The following is an 18141-nucleotide window of genomic DNA, read 5'->3' on the forward strand; positions in this document are numbered from 1 at the left end:
TTTGTTTTAATTTCAGCTGCAACTACGATTTATTGAAACCCTGATTTAGCACGACCCCGTTTTATTGGTGTTATAACAGGGTTCCACTGTATACAATACTTTTAAAACAAAGTATGTACTTGTACAGTAGTTTAATAAAGATTTTTTTTTAAATGCAGTCGTAGGTGCAGGTGGATGTAACTTGCTGAGGTTGGAATTTGAGTACTACCTGTAATTTTGGTTTAGATTTAATTATAAAATACTAATTATTACTCTGAAGTATTAATAAAATCTTTAACAAACACACACACACACACACACACACACACACACACACACACACACACACACACACACACACACACAGAGTAAATTCTGACAATGCTTTATCAGTGAGCCATTTACATGAATGGGAGTAAGTCCTGACAAACAGCTTATTAGTTTGGAAGTAGACTTTTCTGTTTAAAAAAAATTGCAATTTTGCTGTCTGAAAAGACTAATGAGTCTTCTCTCAGTAAACATGAACTGTGGTTTCTTTCTGTTAATTGTTTATCTGCAAGGCTAAGAATTCCTGTATTAATTAAGAAAAAGCAAAGGTTCTTTTCCTTAATAATTGTCATTTCTGGATGACTTAAAAATATCTTTTATCTTCTAACTGCTTGGATGTGGTCGAAACACAATAGGAAGTGTATCACCTCCTTTCAAGTGCCTTTGGATTTTTGAATGGTACATCAGTAGATGCCTAAGAACAGCATCACCAGTGGCATTAATAATAGACATTAACCTGTCCCTTGATGTCTTATGTCCCTTAGCCTGTTTTTCTTCTATCGAAATGAATGTCTTGCTTGCCAATTTTTTCCCATTAAATTGCAGTTTCATCACAGTTGAACACTTGCTGATATGAATAAACACCTTCTTTGATTATTTTTTTCAGTTCCTCTGGAAACTTTTCGGCAGCTTCAGTATCAGCTGAAGCACTCTCTCTAATAATCTTTTAAGTTATGAAGCTGCCCTCATATCAAAAATCGATCAAAGCACCCATGACTACCTTTAAATTCCACTTTTGCACCACTTTCATCACCATTGTTCAGTGCTTTCTGTTTCAGCTTATGAAAAAAAAAGTGACTGATTTCTCCTTAGGTACAAGATAGCTTAATGGAACAGTACACTTTGTACACTCATCAATCCACTCAAGCAATAGACTTGCCTTTTTCTCCATTGCTGGATGTCGACTAAAAGAGACCACTTTCCTGCTAGCAGAACCAATAGTAACTTCAGGAGATTTCAAGATTTTTTTCTCTCTGTGGTATGATGGAAGCAGGCAAGTTCAACGCATTAACAACGTCTTTATTTCGTTTACCATGATCCAAATGCTTAATTGTGTTTTACATTAAGCGTAGCACCCTGTTGTGTGGAGGAAACATGACCTACCTGCCTGTCTGGAAAATGTATATTGCAGGAGGTCACATGTCCTTTCCATCTGAAACTTATTTGGAAGTCGCATCACCTGTCAATCAAGGTTGGACTCCGGCCGCTAATTAGTGCACACCTTGCCATTGGCTAATTCAAATATCTTTGTACTTTGCTTTGGATCATTTGCCTTTGTAATAGACTTAAAAGCTGGTACTGATCCATTGGAAATTACCTGGGCTGGACCCTCTAGCCCTCCTGTACTTGACCATTGAGTATTGTAATTGATTAGTCCTTGCTGGCACAGCATCATTGGGTCCCTGTAAATTACCTGGGCTGGACACCACAGCCCTCTCATACTATAAAGAGTGTCATGTGTTCTCGGCTTTCCCTCTTTACTATCTTTGAGGACCACCCTGCTTCACTCTAGCCTGAGTACTGTGGAACGGTACTGGAAAAATCGTTGATAATGTGCACTGGTAAAGGGTTGGGAGCATTTTAGTTAGTGTCCTGAGTAGAATAGAGCCATGACTGCACTGAATGGAGGGTGGCCAGTATCGTATTGTTTTTTCCTGAGTTTTTCAAGCTTTGTTGGGACCAAGGAAAACTGCCTCAGGACCTTCGTGATGCCACCATCATCACCCTGTACAAAAACAAAGGCGAGAAATCAGACTGCTCAAACTACAGGGGAATCACGCTGCTCTCCATTGCAGGCAAAATCTTCACTAGGATTCTACTAAATAGAATAATACCTAGTGTCGCTGAGAATATTCTCCCAGAATCAAAGTGCGGCTTTCGCGCAAACAGAGGAACTACTGACATGGTCTTTGCCCTCAGACAGCTCCAAGAAAAGTGCAGAGAACAAAACAAAGGACTCTACATCACCTTTGTTGACCTCACCAAAGCCTTCGACACCGTGAGCAGGAAAGGGCTTTGACAAATACTAGAGCGCATCGGATGTCCCCCAAAGTTCCTCAACATGATTATCCAACTGCACGAAAACCAACAAGGTCGGGTCAGATACAGCAATGAGCTCTCTGAACCCTTCTCCATTAACAATGGCGTGAAGCAAGGCTGTGTTCTCGCACCAACCCTCTTTTCAATCTTCTTCAGCATGATGCTGAACCATGCCATGAAAGACCTCAACAATGAAGACGCTGTTTACATCCGGTACCGCACGGATGGCAGTCTCTTCAATCTGAGGCGCCTGCAAGCTCACACCAAGACACAAGAGAAACTTGTCCATGAACTACTCTTCACAGATGATGCCGCTTTAGTTGCCCATTCAGAGCCAGCTCTTCAGCGCTTGACGTCCTGCTTTGCGGAAACTGCCAAAATGTTTGGCCTGGAAGTCAGCCTGAAGAAAACTGAGGTCCTCCATCAGCCAGCTCCCCACCATGACTACCAGCCCCCCCACATCTCCATCGGGCACACAAAACTCAAAACGGTCAACCAGTTTACCTATCTCGGCTGCACCATTTCATCAGATGCAAGGATCGACAATGATATAGACAACAGACTCGCCAAGGCAAATAGCGCCTTTGGAAGACTACACAAAAGAGTCTGGAAAAACAACCAACTGAAAAACCTCACAAAGATAAGCGTATACAGAGCCGTTGTCATACCCACACTCCTGTTCGGCTCCGAATCATGGGTCCTCTACCGGCATCACCTACGGCTCCTAGAACGCTTCCACCAGCGTTGTCTCCGCTCCATCCTCAACATCCATTGGAGCGCTTTCATCCCTAACGTCGAAGTACTTGAGATGGCAGAGGTCGACAGCATCGAGTCCACGCTGCTGAAGATCCAGCTGCGCTGGGTGGGTCACGTCTCCAGAATGGAGGACCATCGCCTTCCCAAGATCGTGTTATATGGCAAGCTCTCCACTGGCCACCGTGACAGAGGTGCACCAAAGAAAAGGTACAAGGACTGCCTAAAGAAATCTCTTGGTGCCTGCCACATTGACCACCGCCAATGGGCTGATATCGCCTCAAACCGTGCATCTTGGCGCCTCACAGTTCGGCGGGCAGCAACCTCCTTTGAAGAAGACCGCAGAGCCCACCTCACTGACAAAAGGCAAAGGAGGAAAAACCCAACCCCAACCAACCAACTTTCCCCTGCAGCCGCTGCAACCGTGTCTGCCTGTCCCGCATCGGACTTGTCAGCCACAAACGAGCCTGCAGCTGACGTGGACATTTACCCCCTCCATAAATCTTCGTCCGCGAAGCCAAGCCAAAGAAAAGAAGATATGTACCCAGCTAGTTGTGTGTTTGTATTTTATCCCTGTTGAGATTTTCCCACACCTGTCTTCTATAAATTGTGCGCATATGTGTTATTCCTGTTTCCATTTTCCTATGTTTGTCTATAAATCGTATTTTATTAATGTTACCATTTTCCCATGCTAGACTATAAATTGGGCATGTATGTGTTATCCTGTCACCATTTTACCACACTTGTTGTTTGTTAATAAAATTATTTACTATCTGATGGTGTAAGATTCCTTGCTTTTGAGTCCCATTGAATCTATTTTCTCACTCACAACACCCTTGCAGGTTTTCTTGGGCTTTTCTGATGCCTTGGGATACATCCTGCTAACAGATGCACAATATAAATTGAAACAAAGCACAGATGCTCGCAGACACAGTTCCAGCTATAGTGCCTTGATGCTGGGGTAGTTTTCAGAGAAGGAGCTGCTCGGGGTATATGCACAGTCTCTATATCGGCTCACTTATTTTGTAAAAGCAAAAAATCCTTACGTTAAAGCAAATTTATGTAAAGTGAGTATTTGTAAAGTGGGATATACCTGTATTTCCACCCTTCTCTATATAATTGTGAAGAATTATTGCACTGTGAATTTTAGACTCATAGAATCACAGTAATAGGCCTTTTGGTCCACTGTCTCTATGCCCATTATTCTGCTTATCAATACTAATCCCACTTGCCTTGCATTAATTCCATATCTCTGCCCTGCTCATTCAAGTACCTGTCAAGATGTCTCTCAGTGTTGGGCTGAGTGGAAAAATAGATCAGCTCATGATTGAAGAGTGCAACAGACTTGATGGGCTGAATTGCCAATTTCTGCTCCAATGTCTTATGAAATAAGGAATCTATTGCAAACAATGAAGACTTTTTCAAAAAAGTTTGATATTTATAATGAAGACTGGGTGCAGGGAGGTAAATATTGGAGCTGAGACAGGAAGTTTGGAAAGAAGGTAGAAATAAGGCAATTTGATTCGTTGTTCTGAGTGACGGCGATGATCTGGAATAACATAGTTTGATGTTTGTTAGTGGCGATGAGGTCCATAAGAAGAAGAAAGGAAATGTTGGAGATTTGGCACTTGGCCTCTCACCAAAGTCTGTCACCAAACTCCAGCAGTGCTTCTTGGTACAAGACACCAAAATGCTGAAGGAACAGCATCCATGGAAAGTAATAAAGCAGTCAACATGTTATAATGTCAGGATTGGAATTGGGCGACCAGCTTCAATTTCATAAATGAATGAAGGGAGAAGAATAATTGAGCTAACCAATGCTGTACTGGCAGGTCACAATGAATTCGATGGAGGGAGGGATCCAGATGAAATGAGAATTCTGCAGATGGAATGCTTCTTCAATGGAAGACTCCTGGCCAAAGAACTGAGGATTGGGGTGGGTGCATGAAAGAATGAAGATTATATTCTTGGTGATGACTGATGGTGAAAATGCAGCAAAGGAGAGTGAAGTGGGAATAGAGTTAGGAATTTAAAGGATGGAAGAATTCTTGACATAGTATAAGAGAAAAAAAACACCAGAACTTTGCACCAGGATAACTCTTTAAAAACTGGAGAATCAGTGCTGTTGATTGACCAGGGAGACACGTGCATGTGGTATGCTGAATATTATCTGTATATATGGAGGGATCCAAAGACTAAAATTTCATTTGAAATTAATGGAAAATAAATTGTAATTCATGGAAATGGTTCGTGAAATGTTTAGATGATACCAACCAAGATCAGGGACCACAGTCATGTATCAGAACAGGCCCTTCTGCCCAACATGTTCATGATGGGCAAGTCCCATTTGGTGAGAGCGTGGAATGAGCTGCCAGCTGAAGGTGAATATGAGCTTAATTTTGACATTTAAGAAACATTTAGATATGTATGTATTTGGGAGGGCCACGGAGGGCTATGGTTTGGGGGAAGTTCAGTGCGACAAGGCAGAATAATAGTTTGGTGTGAACCAGATGGGTCAAAGGGCCTTTTTATGAGTTCTTTGGTCCATATCCTTCTACGCCATTAAGGGGAAAGAAACCAATGGAATTGAATTTTGGTGAATGCATTGTGAGGATTTTAGTGGTATTGAAATGGATTCATTAGAGATATAATTCCCCCTCCCCCCTAAATAAAGGAGAAAATTATGGAACTCTAGGGAAAGATAGTGGGAAAGGGGTGGGGGTGGGGGTTGAGGGTTGAAAAAGAAAGAGTACTACAATGTAAAGCTAACAAATACTGAACAATGGCTAGGAAGTTCAACTACTGGTTAATTTAATTGTGCTAATTTTCCCCTATCTCTCTTATTTGAAAAAAATCTTTTTATTGCAGCCCTGGCAACTGCATTGGACATTGGACTGTCTAATTGGAGTTTCATATTTATCACTGTTTCACTGTAAGTCCCCTGCCTTGGTTCTGAGATTGATCATAAATTCTGTGCAATGGTCACCATGATTTAGCCATTTGAATATTGTATTTTCAATCAGCTGTTCTAACTTTTTTTTTTGCAAGGTTTGTAACAAATGCTCCATGGCACTTGTTTGTAATCATAGTCCAACCAGTGCTGGTTTCCCTCGTCCTTGTATAATATTTATCAGTCGTGAATAGAACACAATTTCAGTGCACTCAGAATTCATCTCTAAACAATTCCCTCCTCATATCTTCTTCTGCCCTTTCCTCCTTTAAGGGCCCATTAAAAGCCCTACTTCTTTGATGAAGCTTTTGATTATCTTTCCTGTCAGTTTTCGTTGAGCATTGTGATGCAACAAAAACCATTTTTAATTGAGTAAAATGCTACTTTTATTAACTTTCATATGGTATTGAGCCTTTTATATTATTTCTAATAACTTGTTTCTTTTAGGTATACAATGACAAAGTCGACAGCTGTCTTGTTTATTCTGTTCTTTGCAGTCATATTCAAGCTAGAAAAATTGGTAAGCATTGTGACTTCAGCTACTGGTTTAAACCCCTTTCTGAAACTACATGAATAATTGCAAAACGTTTCAGGAAGTTTCCTTGAGACTCATGGTTTTAAAAGCATTTAAGCTTCTAACTTTTACAGGTTTGCATTAAAAAATGAGTCTAAGATATGATCCACTTTTCTGAAGTTGTTGAAAAGATCAGTTATGTGTCATTTTGATTTCAACCCAAGAAAGAATTAGGGAAGAGGAACTATGCAATTTTTATGAAAAGATTGAAGTTGGCTAGATTAAATGAGGTTGTACAGAGTGTTCTGTAAAATGTTAAAATGTAATCTTCGAATAAGTGAATTCTATGCCAACTCTTTGTTGATTTAAGGCTGATGTCCTTTGTGCAGTTTGTTTGTCTTGAGCATAATCTTTGAACACTAGCACAAAACTGAAATTATTTGATGAGCATGAGACCTATTCTCCGACAGTAGAGTGTAAAAGATTAACATGCTATTAACTGGCAGCTTTGGAAGGTGGTGAGTCGTACCAAATAACCAAGGAGTTCCCAGTTCTAAAGGATCAAACAAGATTTCATAGACTTCTATATTGTATGGTTCACCCTGTGAAATGTTTTGTCCTTCCTTAAGTTTCATTTTCATGAATACTTAAGTGAAAAAAATTATCAAAATTTGAGAAACTTGAAATGAAAATAGAGCATGAAAAATGGAGAACTCATAAATGCAGTAAATGCAAACTTCGTGACCTAAATTGCTCTTCCAGTTTCCAGTCGAGTCAACTTCATGTTTGCATGTACCAACTAGTCCCTCTCCTGGGCTATCTGAAGACAGGCAAACTGAGCAGTTTTGTTTTGGATGAGAGTACAGTATTTCACCAATAAAATTAATATTATTGTCTGTATGGTTTAATGATCAATGTACTTGATCAAGTGGATTCATTTATTGAATAATCCCTTTCCTGCATTGCTCTTTATATTCTCAGAGATCATGGCTCTTAGCTGTTATCTTGTTAATAGCTGGAGGCCTCTTCATGTTTACTTACAAGTCAACCCAGTTTAACTTAAAAGGATTTATTCTGGTATTGATTGCATCCTTCATCGGTGGGATACGATGGACACTGACACAGATTCTCACTCAGAAGGCAGATCTAGGTAATTCTGAAGCCTTTTTCATGGGATTTTTAATTTCTGCTGGTCAGCCTCCACTGTGTGCTTAAAACATGATCAAAAGTGCCTGCATTGTCAAAGAAAACAGTTATAGGGCGTAACGGAAAATTCAAATTTTTCGTGCCCCAAGTGCAACTCTAAATGTAGGCATTCAAAACAAATGGTAAACCACTTGAACCTATCTGAATTAGATCATGATTAGTATGCAGAAACATGCAAATTAGCAACAGGAGCAGGCTATTCAGGTCTTTAAGCTCTGCCATTTAATAATTCTGGATGATCTATTTGTAAACTCCATTATCTTTTGAATAAAGAAGTGCTTCCCAACGTTTACTCTAATTGGCCTGTCATTTACTTTATGATTATGCCCCTTGCTTGTTCCCCAACGATTAATTTTCCTGTCAGCTTCTTCAATCATGTTAAATACCTGGATTAAATCACCCCCAAATATTTCTACTCAAGGGAACTGCAACCTGGCCTCATGATATAAATCTTGGCCCTAATACCTCCTCTTGGCATCTCCTTACTGTTCCAATAATGATTGTCCAGAATTTAAACTGTGGTCTAAATGGATTTTTAAAATGGTTACATATTCCATTCCTTTTTATACCTTTCCTATTTTAAACCACTTGTAATTTTGATTTCCTGTGTACTTGTCTTTTAATGCTCCAGTACAAATTATAGATGACTGAGACATGTGATATAATGTAAATGAGTTACTTTATCCTCAATAAGGTCCAAAGAAAATGGGAAGAATACTGAATACTCTGTCCAATCACATTTATTAATAATTAAGTCAATTGCAGACATTGTTGAGCTAGGACAATGTTTATTTCATCATCAGCTCCTAGAATTAAATTTCATGACCCAGAGCTGATGAGAATGATATGTTTTGTGTGCTTGTTTCATCTGACACTGGATCAGGTTTCAGGTGAATGAGAACTTAAAAGCTAGATTTTTTTTGTCTTATTTGGTATTAAGTTGATGACAAGGCAGTTTAATTTCAAGCCACTCAGTTCAAGTAAAAAAAGTCACTATTGTTACATTGGAAAGCACATGTCTTGTGTGATGATTCACAAATTCATGCCACTAGTAAACTAAGTGTTTAAGGATATGATCCATTTCCAGAAACTGTCAAGTATTTAATGAGCAAATCACTATAGCATGGAGGTAGTTGGTATTAAGCTTATATCCTTGGCAGAGAGGGATATGTTTCTTATCTTAACAGATCTCCTGTTTGTGCTACTTGTATTGAATTTTGTAGTTGGTTATTGCCCTAGTTTCCTTTATGTACTTTCACCACTATTTTGCCAATTTTAAGTTAACAATTGCATTAGTATTAAATGTAGCTGATATTTTAATGTAGTTATCTGTCAAATGTCATGCAGCTTATAACTGAACTTGAAACTGTTTTGTTTAGGTCTACAGAATCCTATTGACACCATGTACCACCTCCAGCCTCTGATGTTTATTGGTCTTTTCCCCCTGTTTATGTTCAGTGAAGGTAGGTCAGGAAGTTGGGCCCAGTGGCCAGTGTTCTGATGATCTTGAACGCCACAGATCAAACTTCATTATGATCACTGCATCTGGTAACTTGTAGCTGCACCAGTGGTGTGTACTGTGTTGGATAATCCCCTACCTGGTCCTCCACTCTCCCACATTTACTATGCAGTGTTCTATTATCTTTTAACTCATTCCCAACCCCCCCCCACTGACTTTATGCTATCACTATCACCCCTTCCCACTTTGCTCTCAACAAGAATACTGGCCCAAAACATTCCTTTCTCTCCATTGATGTTGTCTGCAGTTCTTGTCTCTCCAGCTACCAGTATTTAGCTGCCAATTATTTGAAATATTTCACGATGAAGGATATTATGCGCCAGATAGACTCTTACCTCTGCTGTCAACCTCCAGCAATGCCTGCTCAGACCACCTTTACTCTGCTGCTGCCTTAGGCCTCATCTTCATTCTAACCAAACTTCGTTCTTCTGGTCCTTTGACCTTCATCAATCTGAAGTCATCAGAAAGACTGTTGCCCAAGTTGTAACTCTCATGAAGTCATAGAATCATGCCATCTTGTATCACAGAAATGGCCCTTCAGCCCACAGTATTCATGCCGACCATCAAGGTACATACTCATTCCATTTCCCAGCATCTCTGTGATTCAAGTGCTGATCCAGATACTTCTTAAATATTGTGAAAGTCTGTGGCAGGCAATAGGTTCCAGATTTCAACCATTCTCAAGGTGAAAACATTCTTGGTCAGTCTCTAAACCCGTAATCACTTTCCATAAAACCTATCCCCTTTTGTTTTAGGTACCTCTTTCAGGAAATATATCTACTCTTCATAATTTTGGATAGCCATCGTCCTGAAATGTCACAAGTTGCTATAAATTATTTTATATTTCAATAAAATCTTAATATTCTAAAGAATTCTTTCTTTGTCAAAGTAGTTTAGTTGATTTGATCTTAATGAATTAAAGAATAGGGTGTATAAAAATAGAAGCTCTTCTGGTATTCAGTAGATCTTGGGTCTCTGTCTAATATAGACCTGGAGGAAAGTGAATTGCATAGAAACTGTATCCATTTCTGATGCAAATTTTGAATATTTCTACTGGATTGTGGGAGCATTAGGAATGGGGTTGGAAGATGAGAGAACATTAGGTCTGTGGGAATTGGCAAGTGAACTTCTGGAGTGTGAGGTGGAATAAAGTCAGGCCCAATGTCCATTGGTGTAGAGATCAAAGCACCTAGTTCATTGTCCTTCCATCCTCTTTTTTTCCCCACAGTATAAGCACCCCAGCCATATTTGCAGCACCTCCGTGACCTTACCAGTTCAATTGTAAAAGTTATAAAGACCATCTCTGTCACTTCCTTGTATTGCTTTTCATTAACTTCTCTTGTTAATTCTATCTCTTTCTGTAGCAAAAGATGCGATTTTAAAAACTCAGCAGCTGAAGCACATCTTTCTATGTTAGGTTCTAAGGTAAAAGCTCTTCTATCAAATATGTACTTTCAAAATTTGAGCGATCTCGCCTTTGGGTTTCAATTTTTCTGCCACATTTCAACAGCATCTGATGTGCTGTGCCCCACCCCCTCCATCCATTGTACCCATCTGTCCCTCTTTTTTTTCTTTCAGATTCTCCGTAAAACCTGCAATTTGGGAAAACCTATGATCTTTTCTACCATCTCAATATATGTGGCTTGTTGTCACATAAAGTAAAATTCCAATTATGTGGCATCCAGATGTTTGAAAATCCTAATGATTTGACATCTGGCTCCCTTGTTAGTCTGGAATGTGAGACAGCAGTCCAGAGTTGCAAACGGGAATATGGCCGAGGGTTTGATGTGGCCGGGGTAAAGGTCTGGAACGTGGGCCAGGTGTACAGCTGATCCAGGGTTGGGGTTCAGAACACCGAAGCATGCGCCCCAAGACAAGTTCTGAGGTACTTGCATCCCCTGCTCGCTTCAAAATCACCAGCTTCACTAGAATTTATTTTATTCCTGTACACAAGTTTTAAAAGAAGGACTAACATCCCAGCACTACCAAAATCCCAGTGATCTTGGATTATTGGATTTCCTTCTGCTGTTTTGTGTTAACTGTACGTTATAAATTCAGGGTGGTCTTGCTTTAATAGAGTGTGGCTCCAGAAGTACACCACTGCCTTATTGTGCTGTAACATCAGCCTTAACTTTGTATTAAAGCTGATTTTTGACATGTATTGAGACAAGCAAACCATGCTATAGATTTGAGACTTTTGTTGTACTAAATTTGTCATGTTCTCTTCTGGTCGTCACTAAGATACTGGAATAGTGCCAAAGTTGATGGAGAAAGAATCCCATAAGCATCATGGTTAAAAACAGCTTTTGTTTTCTGCAAATTTGTGGGGAGCAATTCAGGAAATTCTTCCTAAGGGGAGGTTAAAATGTGGAACTTCCTGCAAATGTGGAACTCTAAAATGAAGCATTTGTGTTGATGTGTTTAAACAAAGGTATGTCAACACATTAGGGATAGAAGAGAAGGCTAATATGTGCAAGATTAAGAAGAGGGTTAGGTGGTGGAAAATTAGATCAAGTGGCCTTTTTTGTGCTGTGCATTGCAAGGCCATGAAATTCTAAATGTGTTTAATTGGAACAAAATCTTTAATGGCTTGGGTGATCTTGAGTATAACAGTGAGCTTCCCTTTCACAAGGACTGAGCCTGTCTACTTCAGAGAAATTATTTCGCTACCATGAGACCTCAACTTTACTACACATGCTACTTATTTTGGCTGGTGGAGGATTTCTAGCATTTGGACTCTGCTTCTCAGAATTCCTTTTGGTTGCCAAAACATCTAGCCTGACCCTATCTATTGCAGGTATTTTTAAGGTGAGCCACTTGAGATTTATTTTTTACAATATTCTTTTATACTTGTCTGGACACTGGGTGCTGTAAAGGAAATGGCTACCTGTTCAAACCCCGTACCTTCTCAGACCTTCTACAAGGCCACAAGCAGTGCCCTCAACACAGCCTGCTGTTCATGATGTTCTCATTGTTTTTAAATGTCTCTGAATATTCAGACATTAAGTTTGCGTAGAATTAGACTTTAAAAAAAAGCAACAGAAGGTCACACCTGTTTAAGATGTGCTATTTGACACTGAATTTTTTTGAATGATAGTTGGTGACTGTCATGGTTCAGTGCCCACTCAGTTCTGATCTGGAACTGCCACTGGATTGGGGTATTGAGTTCAGCAGCAAAGAAAATGCACCAAACAACAGAGGATGAGCAGAAGTGTTAGTTTGATTTGGCCCTTTGTTGATTAGTAAGTTGCAATGTCACCAAAAATCATTAATTTTCAATGGACTTCTATACAGAGTAATTGAAAAGCAAAGAGTTTCACTAAGCCCAACAGAACCTCACTGCAAATGGTCTGTTAGTCACCAAAACATTAGTTGGCAATGATTCCTACTCTTGATCGACTGCAGTGTTGCCTTGAAGACCCTGTGGGTGCTTTTGTTCGTGTTTGTTTTCCCACAGAGCAACATTTTAAAAACCTTGCTAAAATCTAGCTATCATTTGTTGATCCTCCTTGCTGTCAGCCTAACACCAAAACATTCAGCCTGTACATGATCTTACCCTAACAAATTAATGGTGACTATTTCTAATTAGTAGTCTCTATCCAAAATGATTGACCATTAGAATTTTTGAATAATTTCACGACATCTGGATAATTTTTTCTCTCCATTTTCAAATAACTGAATGGTAACAATCTTCCAAAACTATACTTAGAGCCAAACAGTTAAATATAGCCCAGATTCTATGGGAAATGCTATCCAAAAATACTTTTCTGAACTCTGCCTTGACCCAAGATGATCCAGAAGATGGATGAAAATATTCAAGGATACACTGAGTATTCAACTCTGAGTTGTGCAATATCTGGCCCTGAGCTTCTCAAAATGGAGAAGGAGCATATGGGATAGCATTAAGAATCTTGAGTCAATCCTTTGGACTACAGAGACACAATGTTAAATGACAGAAGAAGTGCTGTAACTTTCACTTGCCTACTTCACTCCATTAAGCACTCATGGCCCAGGAGAGAGTTCCCACATTAGTCTCTTTAGCCACTTCAGAACCCACTGAACTGGTCTGGAATTAATCACCTTAGTTTCAATAATCTGCACAAGATTATTTATATCAATGAGTTGGACTTGTACTCTTGTTATGTATGAAACAGAAACCTAATCTGACTCTGGTAACCCAAGCCTTTGTACTATATAATCTCAAAATAAACACCCATAAATTTTGAACATGTGAATCTAATTCCAAAGTCCAGATCAAAATCTAGCTGTGAAGTACAAGCTCAAAGGCAGAGTTCAGATCAAATCAGCTAATTTAAAAAAAACTCCGTGGCCTTATAGTTTGGGAAGAAGAGAAATTGGTCAAATGTTGGTCAATAATCTAGGAAGAAGTAGACATTTAATGGATCTTATTGTAATCAAACCAAATTACTGTAGTCGTATGAAAAATAAACCTTGTTTGACAATTTTTTTTAAAGGCTTCAAGGATGTAACAAACAATTAATAAAGGGATATCTGCAGAAGTAACATTTTTGGATTTTCAGAAAGCATTTAATAAGATGTCACAAGACTAGTGTGTAAAATGATATCTCCTGGTACTCAGAGAAGTATGTTGGCTAGAACTGAGAATTAATTATTATGTAGGAAGGGTTGAAATAAACAGTTCTTTTTCAGATTGGAATGATGTAACCACTGGAGTGTCTCAAGGATCAGTTCTTGGCCCTTGGTTATTAACAACTTGCATTAATTAACCTAAGGAGGGGACGGAACGCAAAGCATCCAATTTTGCCTTGTCACTGTGTAACCTCATTTGAAGTGAGCTGTACTGAACAGAAACAGGCCCTTTGGCCCAACTTAACCATGTCTACCCAGGCCTATGTTTCCCTACTTTCCTATCCAGCACATGTGCAAATGCCTTTTTAAGGTTGTAATTGTATCTGCCTCTGCCACCTTCACTCATTCTACCATCCCGTGTGTGAAAAAAACTTGCTCCTTAGATCTCTTTTAAATTGCTATTTTCTTACCTTAAATATATTCTCCAACTATGGACATCCCTACCCTGTGAAAAAGACTTTGTGGTTTCATCTAAGGAAGAATATTCTTGCCATGTGTGAACCTCACCAAAGGTTTTCCAGGCTGATTCCTGTCATTGACTTTTGCAAGAGCTGATATTGGGTCAATTAAACTAGAGTTTAGAAGAATAAGAGATCTTTTGGACCTTGGACAGATGGTGCAGAAAGAATGTTGAGTACAAGCCATTTGAGACTGATCTCAGAAGCTTCTACTATTCAAGAGGAGTTCAATATTGTTCATGGGGCTTGAGAGATAAGGGGAGGAAGTAGGAACAGGGTACTGAAATCGGATGGGGCAACAGACTTTGAGGGCAGAGTGGTATATTCGGAGTTTTTGGGTTAATTGATGGAGGTGTGTGAAGAGAATGCACATTTAGAATATTCTTTACATGGAATTATAAAGAATCTTGTGCTTCTATTGCAGGAAGTCTGCACACTGGTCCTTGCTAGCTATCTGATGGGTGACCAGATGACATTTTTAAACTGGTTGGGGTTTGCAATGTGCCTGTCTGGAATTTCATTGCATATTGCACTTAAAGTGGTCTATTCTGAAGGTACAGTAATTTATTCTAATTAAAATTTTATTTTATTTATTCTCTGATTTAAATTTAATAAAACAACATTATAGTGCCATATGGGACCTTTGGTCTTTGATGTTGCGCTGAGCCAAATAAACGTCCAGATCACGCGAATCGTTCCCAACTTCACAGCCTATAATCTTTATTCTCCTATATCCAGGTACTTAAGAGTTTAAAACAAAATAATCTTATGGTATTAGCCTCCACTGCCACCCCTGGCAATGCATTCTAGGCACCCACCACTCTTTGCAAAAATTTGATTGAGGAAGGAGAGAGGAATGTTTTTATTTTTCACAAACATTTCTTTAAAAATTGTCATCTCAAGTTCCATAATGTAGATTTTCCTTAGTGAGCAATTCGGTGTGGAAGATGACTCGTACAACCAAGATGCCATTTTCTTCTTTATTTGTGTGGGTAAATTTTATCTCATTGCTACAGGATTCCTCTTTAAAATTACCTATTTCCTGAGAAATTTCTGGGATGTTCTCCCTTTCAAAATCAGGACATCTTTCTTGCAAGATTCTACTTAGAAGAAAATTGGACAGGTACATGGATGGGAGGGGTATGGAGGGATATGGATCGGGTGCAGCTAGGTGGGACCAGGCAGAATAATAGTTCACCACTGACTAGAAAAGCCGAAGGATGTGTTTTCTGTGCTGTAATGTTCTGTAGTTCTTCATTCTGCTTTCTTTTATTCTTGCATTTTCCATAAATCTTACTATGCAGAAGGTGGCTGTTTTACCTAGCAATCCGTACACTCTTGAAATGTGAGTGAATACACACTTGAAGAACCTTTTTAGCTCCACACAGATCAGGATTGAACCTGGCTAGCTGGAGCTGTTGGCAGCAGATATAATAGCTGCACCACACTATAACTGGAAGGCAAAAGCCATTTGCTTCTTTCAAAATAAAGATCGTTTTCGTATTTAGTTCAAATATTTCAGATTTCAAAATAATATAATTTCAGTTATATTGCATGATAGATGTAACCAATCTAAACAATATCAAAATAATATTACAAGGTAAAATGCAATTAGCAGACTAGTCCTAACATGCTTCCAATTGTTCATGCATAGTCTCACCTGTAAATTTTCTGCTCTATCTTTTTTCTCAGATTCATCCAACGATAAAAGGGTGGATAAACTCCATGATTTGGCTTTGACCAACGTTGACACAGAGTTGCTCCTAAGAAATGGTCAAGCAAATGAGGAGAGTGAAGAAGAGGATATCCTGTTTCAGTGATGACAGCTTGCATCTATGTTGTCAACCATTCCACGGTTCTCGTGTTGTATTATTGCTGTGCAAAGATGGGCTTGTATTAACTTTAAACTGTGTGTCTTTGTACTCCAGCCCAATGATTGGATCTAGTAAGATGGGCATCTGTTGCATTGAGAATGGATATCTCTCTGACCAAGAGCAGAACCTGAGGTAACAATGAAAATATACACCATATATTTTGGTGGATAAGGCAACATTCAGATCAGATGAGACCCAATTTCAGTTTGAATTTCATGTTTTTCACTCATATCAGTGGTATAAGACGACCCCCAAATACACCAGTATCATACATGTGTTGAGAGCTCTTAGGAGTGGCCAGTAGGTGCGTGAAGCACCGTCACAATGTGATACATGGTTCACTCTGTTGCTAGCTTCTGTCTTAACCATTTTCACCAGCGGTATATCTAGTGGTATACGTAGGTACGAAGGATGATTCATTGTTGTGCCCTGATGATGAAGCTGACTCACCAGATTCAGACTGGAACCCATATGATGACAGTGTACACAGTGAGACTCCAGATGCGCTTGCCGAGTTCTTTGCCTCAGACAATGAAGCTAGTGATTTTCAAGGATTTTAACTGTGTGTGATGTGTTTTTTTTTTAAATTTTAGAATTCTTTTATTGGTTTAACACCACTTTGGTCATGGACTTTAGTGTAAAATAAACATTGTGTCCATTACAACATCATTTTAAAAAAATATACTGGCAGTTTAAAAATTTGTTATAGGGTGGGGTCTTGGACCAATCAACTGGTATTTTGAGTAGAATTTTAAGCCACTTTTTTATCTGGCCTACAGGACGACCCCTTTTTGGGGTTTTTTTTTGGGTGCTTCAGGTGTTGTCTTATCTGCCAAAATATATGGTACATTTTTACATCCATTCAAAGGAAAAACAGACCAACTGCTCAATGAGGTATTTGGACCATTACATTTGAGTCCTTGGAGAGAATACTTTGATGTGGCACATTGTTCAGAGCAGGTCATGCTTCGGTGCTAGCAACCAGAACTAGGAGTCCTTGAGGAGTCCTCACTGGGTAATGAGGATAGTGATATTTCACTAGCAACCCTGAATGGCCTCCAGAGTATTGTACTCCTCTCAATGCCAGACGACACTCAAGCTCCACAGACCTGCTGGTTCTACATTGAATGGTTTAATAGTTGGGAGGTAGAGATGGTGGGAATCTCAGTCATTTGTATGTGTCACGATTTAGTTGACAAGGCACTTGGCTAGTGAATGAGACAGCGATAAAGCTGTCTCTATTTGGAGTTTTAAAGTAGCTTATCTGCAAGATTCTATCCTAGTTAGATATTAAAAATGGGAATAGGCAAATAAAATAATTAATTAAAACAATAGACAGCAGAAGTCCTCTTTGGGAAACTTAGTACTACACAGTTAGTGTTTACATGTACCCAACATTATCTAGCATTTACCTCTCATACCCACCCCCCTCCCCCCCCCCCCCAACATAGCTAGAGTTTACCTCTCATACGCACCTCTGCTTCTTACTCCATATGTTGAACAGCCATTCTCATTGGGAGCCATACAGGCCCCTCCAGGGGCCACAGACTGGAATTCTAAAATATTTTATGTTTTTTACATAGTCAGGGCAGAAGTACAGAAGAAACTAATGAAATGAGACTGGTTCACAGTGAAGGTGGCCCATAAACTTTGAGCAGAATCCTAAGGGGGCCATAGCCAGAAAAAGGTAGAGTCCAGCTGATATCGAGTTCACCTCTCCTACTTACCTTCCCCCCCCCGCCCACCAGAAAAATTCTTGGGGATAAAAAAACTATTTACAGATCAATTCCTGCTATTTTTCAAACTCACTGGGGCTAATAAATTCTAGTACACAACTGTTGCCAGAGTCACAAACAAAACTTTTTTAAAAAAACAAAAAGCCTGCCATTTTACTAGTATCGTCCTTGAGG

The 18141-nt window shown here is 39.3% G+C and overlaps 1 protein-coding gene across 4 annotated transcripts in view; it reads left to right on the forward strand.

The window, feature by feature from the left end:
• slc35c2 (solute carrier family 35 member C2) overlaps positions 1–17565 on the forward strand; it is a 48573-nt gene extending 31008 nt beyond the window's left edge. For 2 of the 4 annotated variants that reach the window (XM_069884804.1, XM_069884802.1), the window contains exons 2-7: positions 6497–6569; positions 7545–7713; positions 9149–9232; positions 11921–12096; positions 14782–14911; positions 16050–17565. In XM_069884804.1, coding sequence (XP_069740905.1) covers positions 6504–6569; positions 7545–7713; positions 9149–9232; positions 11921–12096; positions 14782–14911; positions 16050–16177 — 753 coding nt within the window. In that variant the 5' untranslated portion in view covers positions 6497–6503 and the 3' untranslated portion in view covers positions 16178–17565. Of the gene's footprint in view, positions 1–5967; positions 6032–6496; positions 6570–7544; positions 7714–9148; positions 9233–11920; positions 12097–14781; positions 14912–15373; positions 15481–16049 lie in introns of all 4 variants that reach the window. The other 2 variants (XM_069884801.1, XM_069884800.1) reach the window with 2 other exon arrangements.
• Positions 17566–18141: the final 576 nt, after the last annotated feature.

The sequence above is a fragment of the Narcine bancroftii genome, chromosome 6 (assembly GCF_036971445.1).
Source record: "Narcine bancroftii isolate sNarBan1 chromosome 6, sNarBan1.hap1, whole genome shotgun sequence".
NCBI lineage: Eukaryota > Metazoa > Chordata > Chondrichthyes > Torpediniformes > Narcinidae > Narcine > Narcine bancroftii.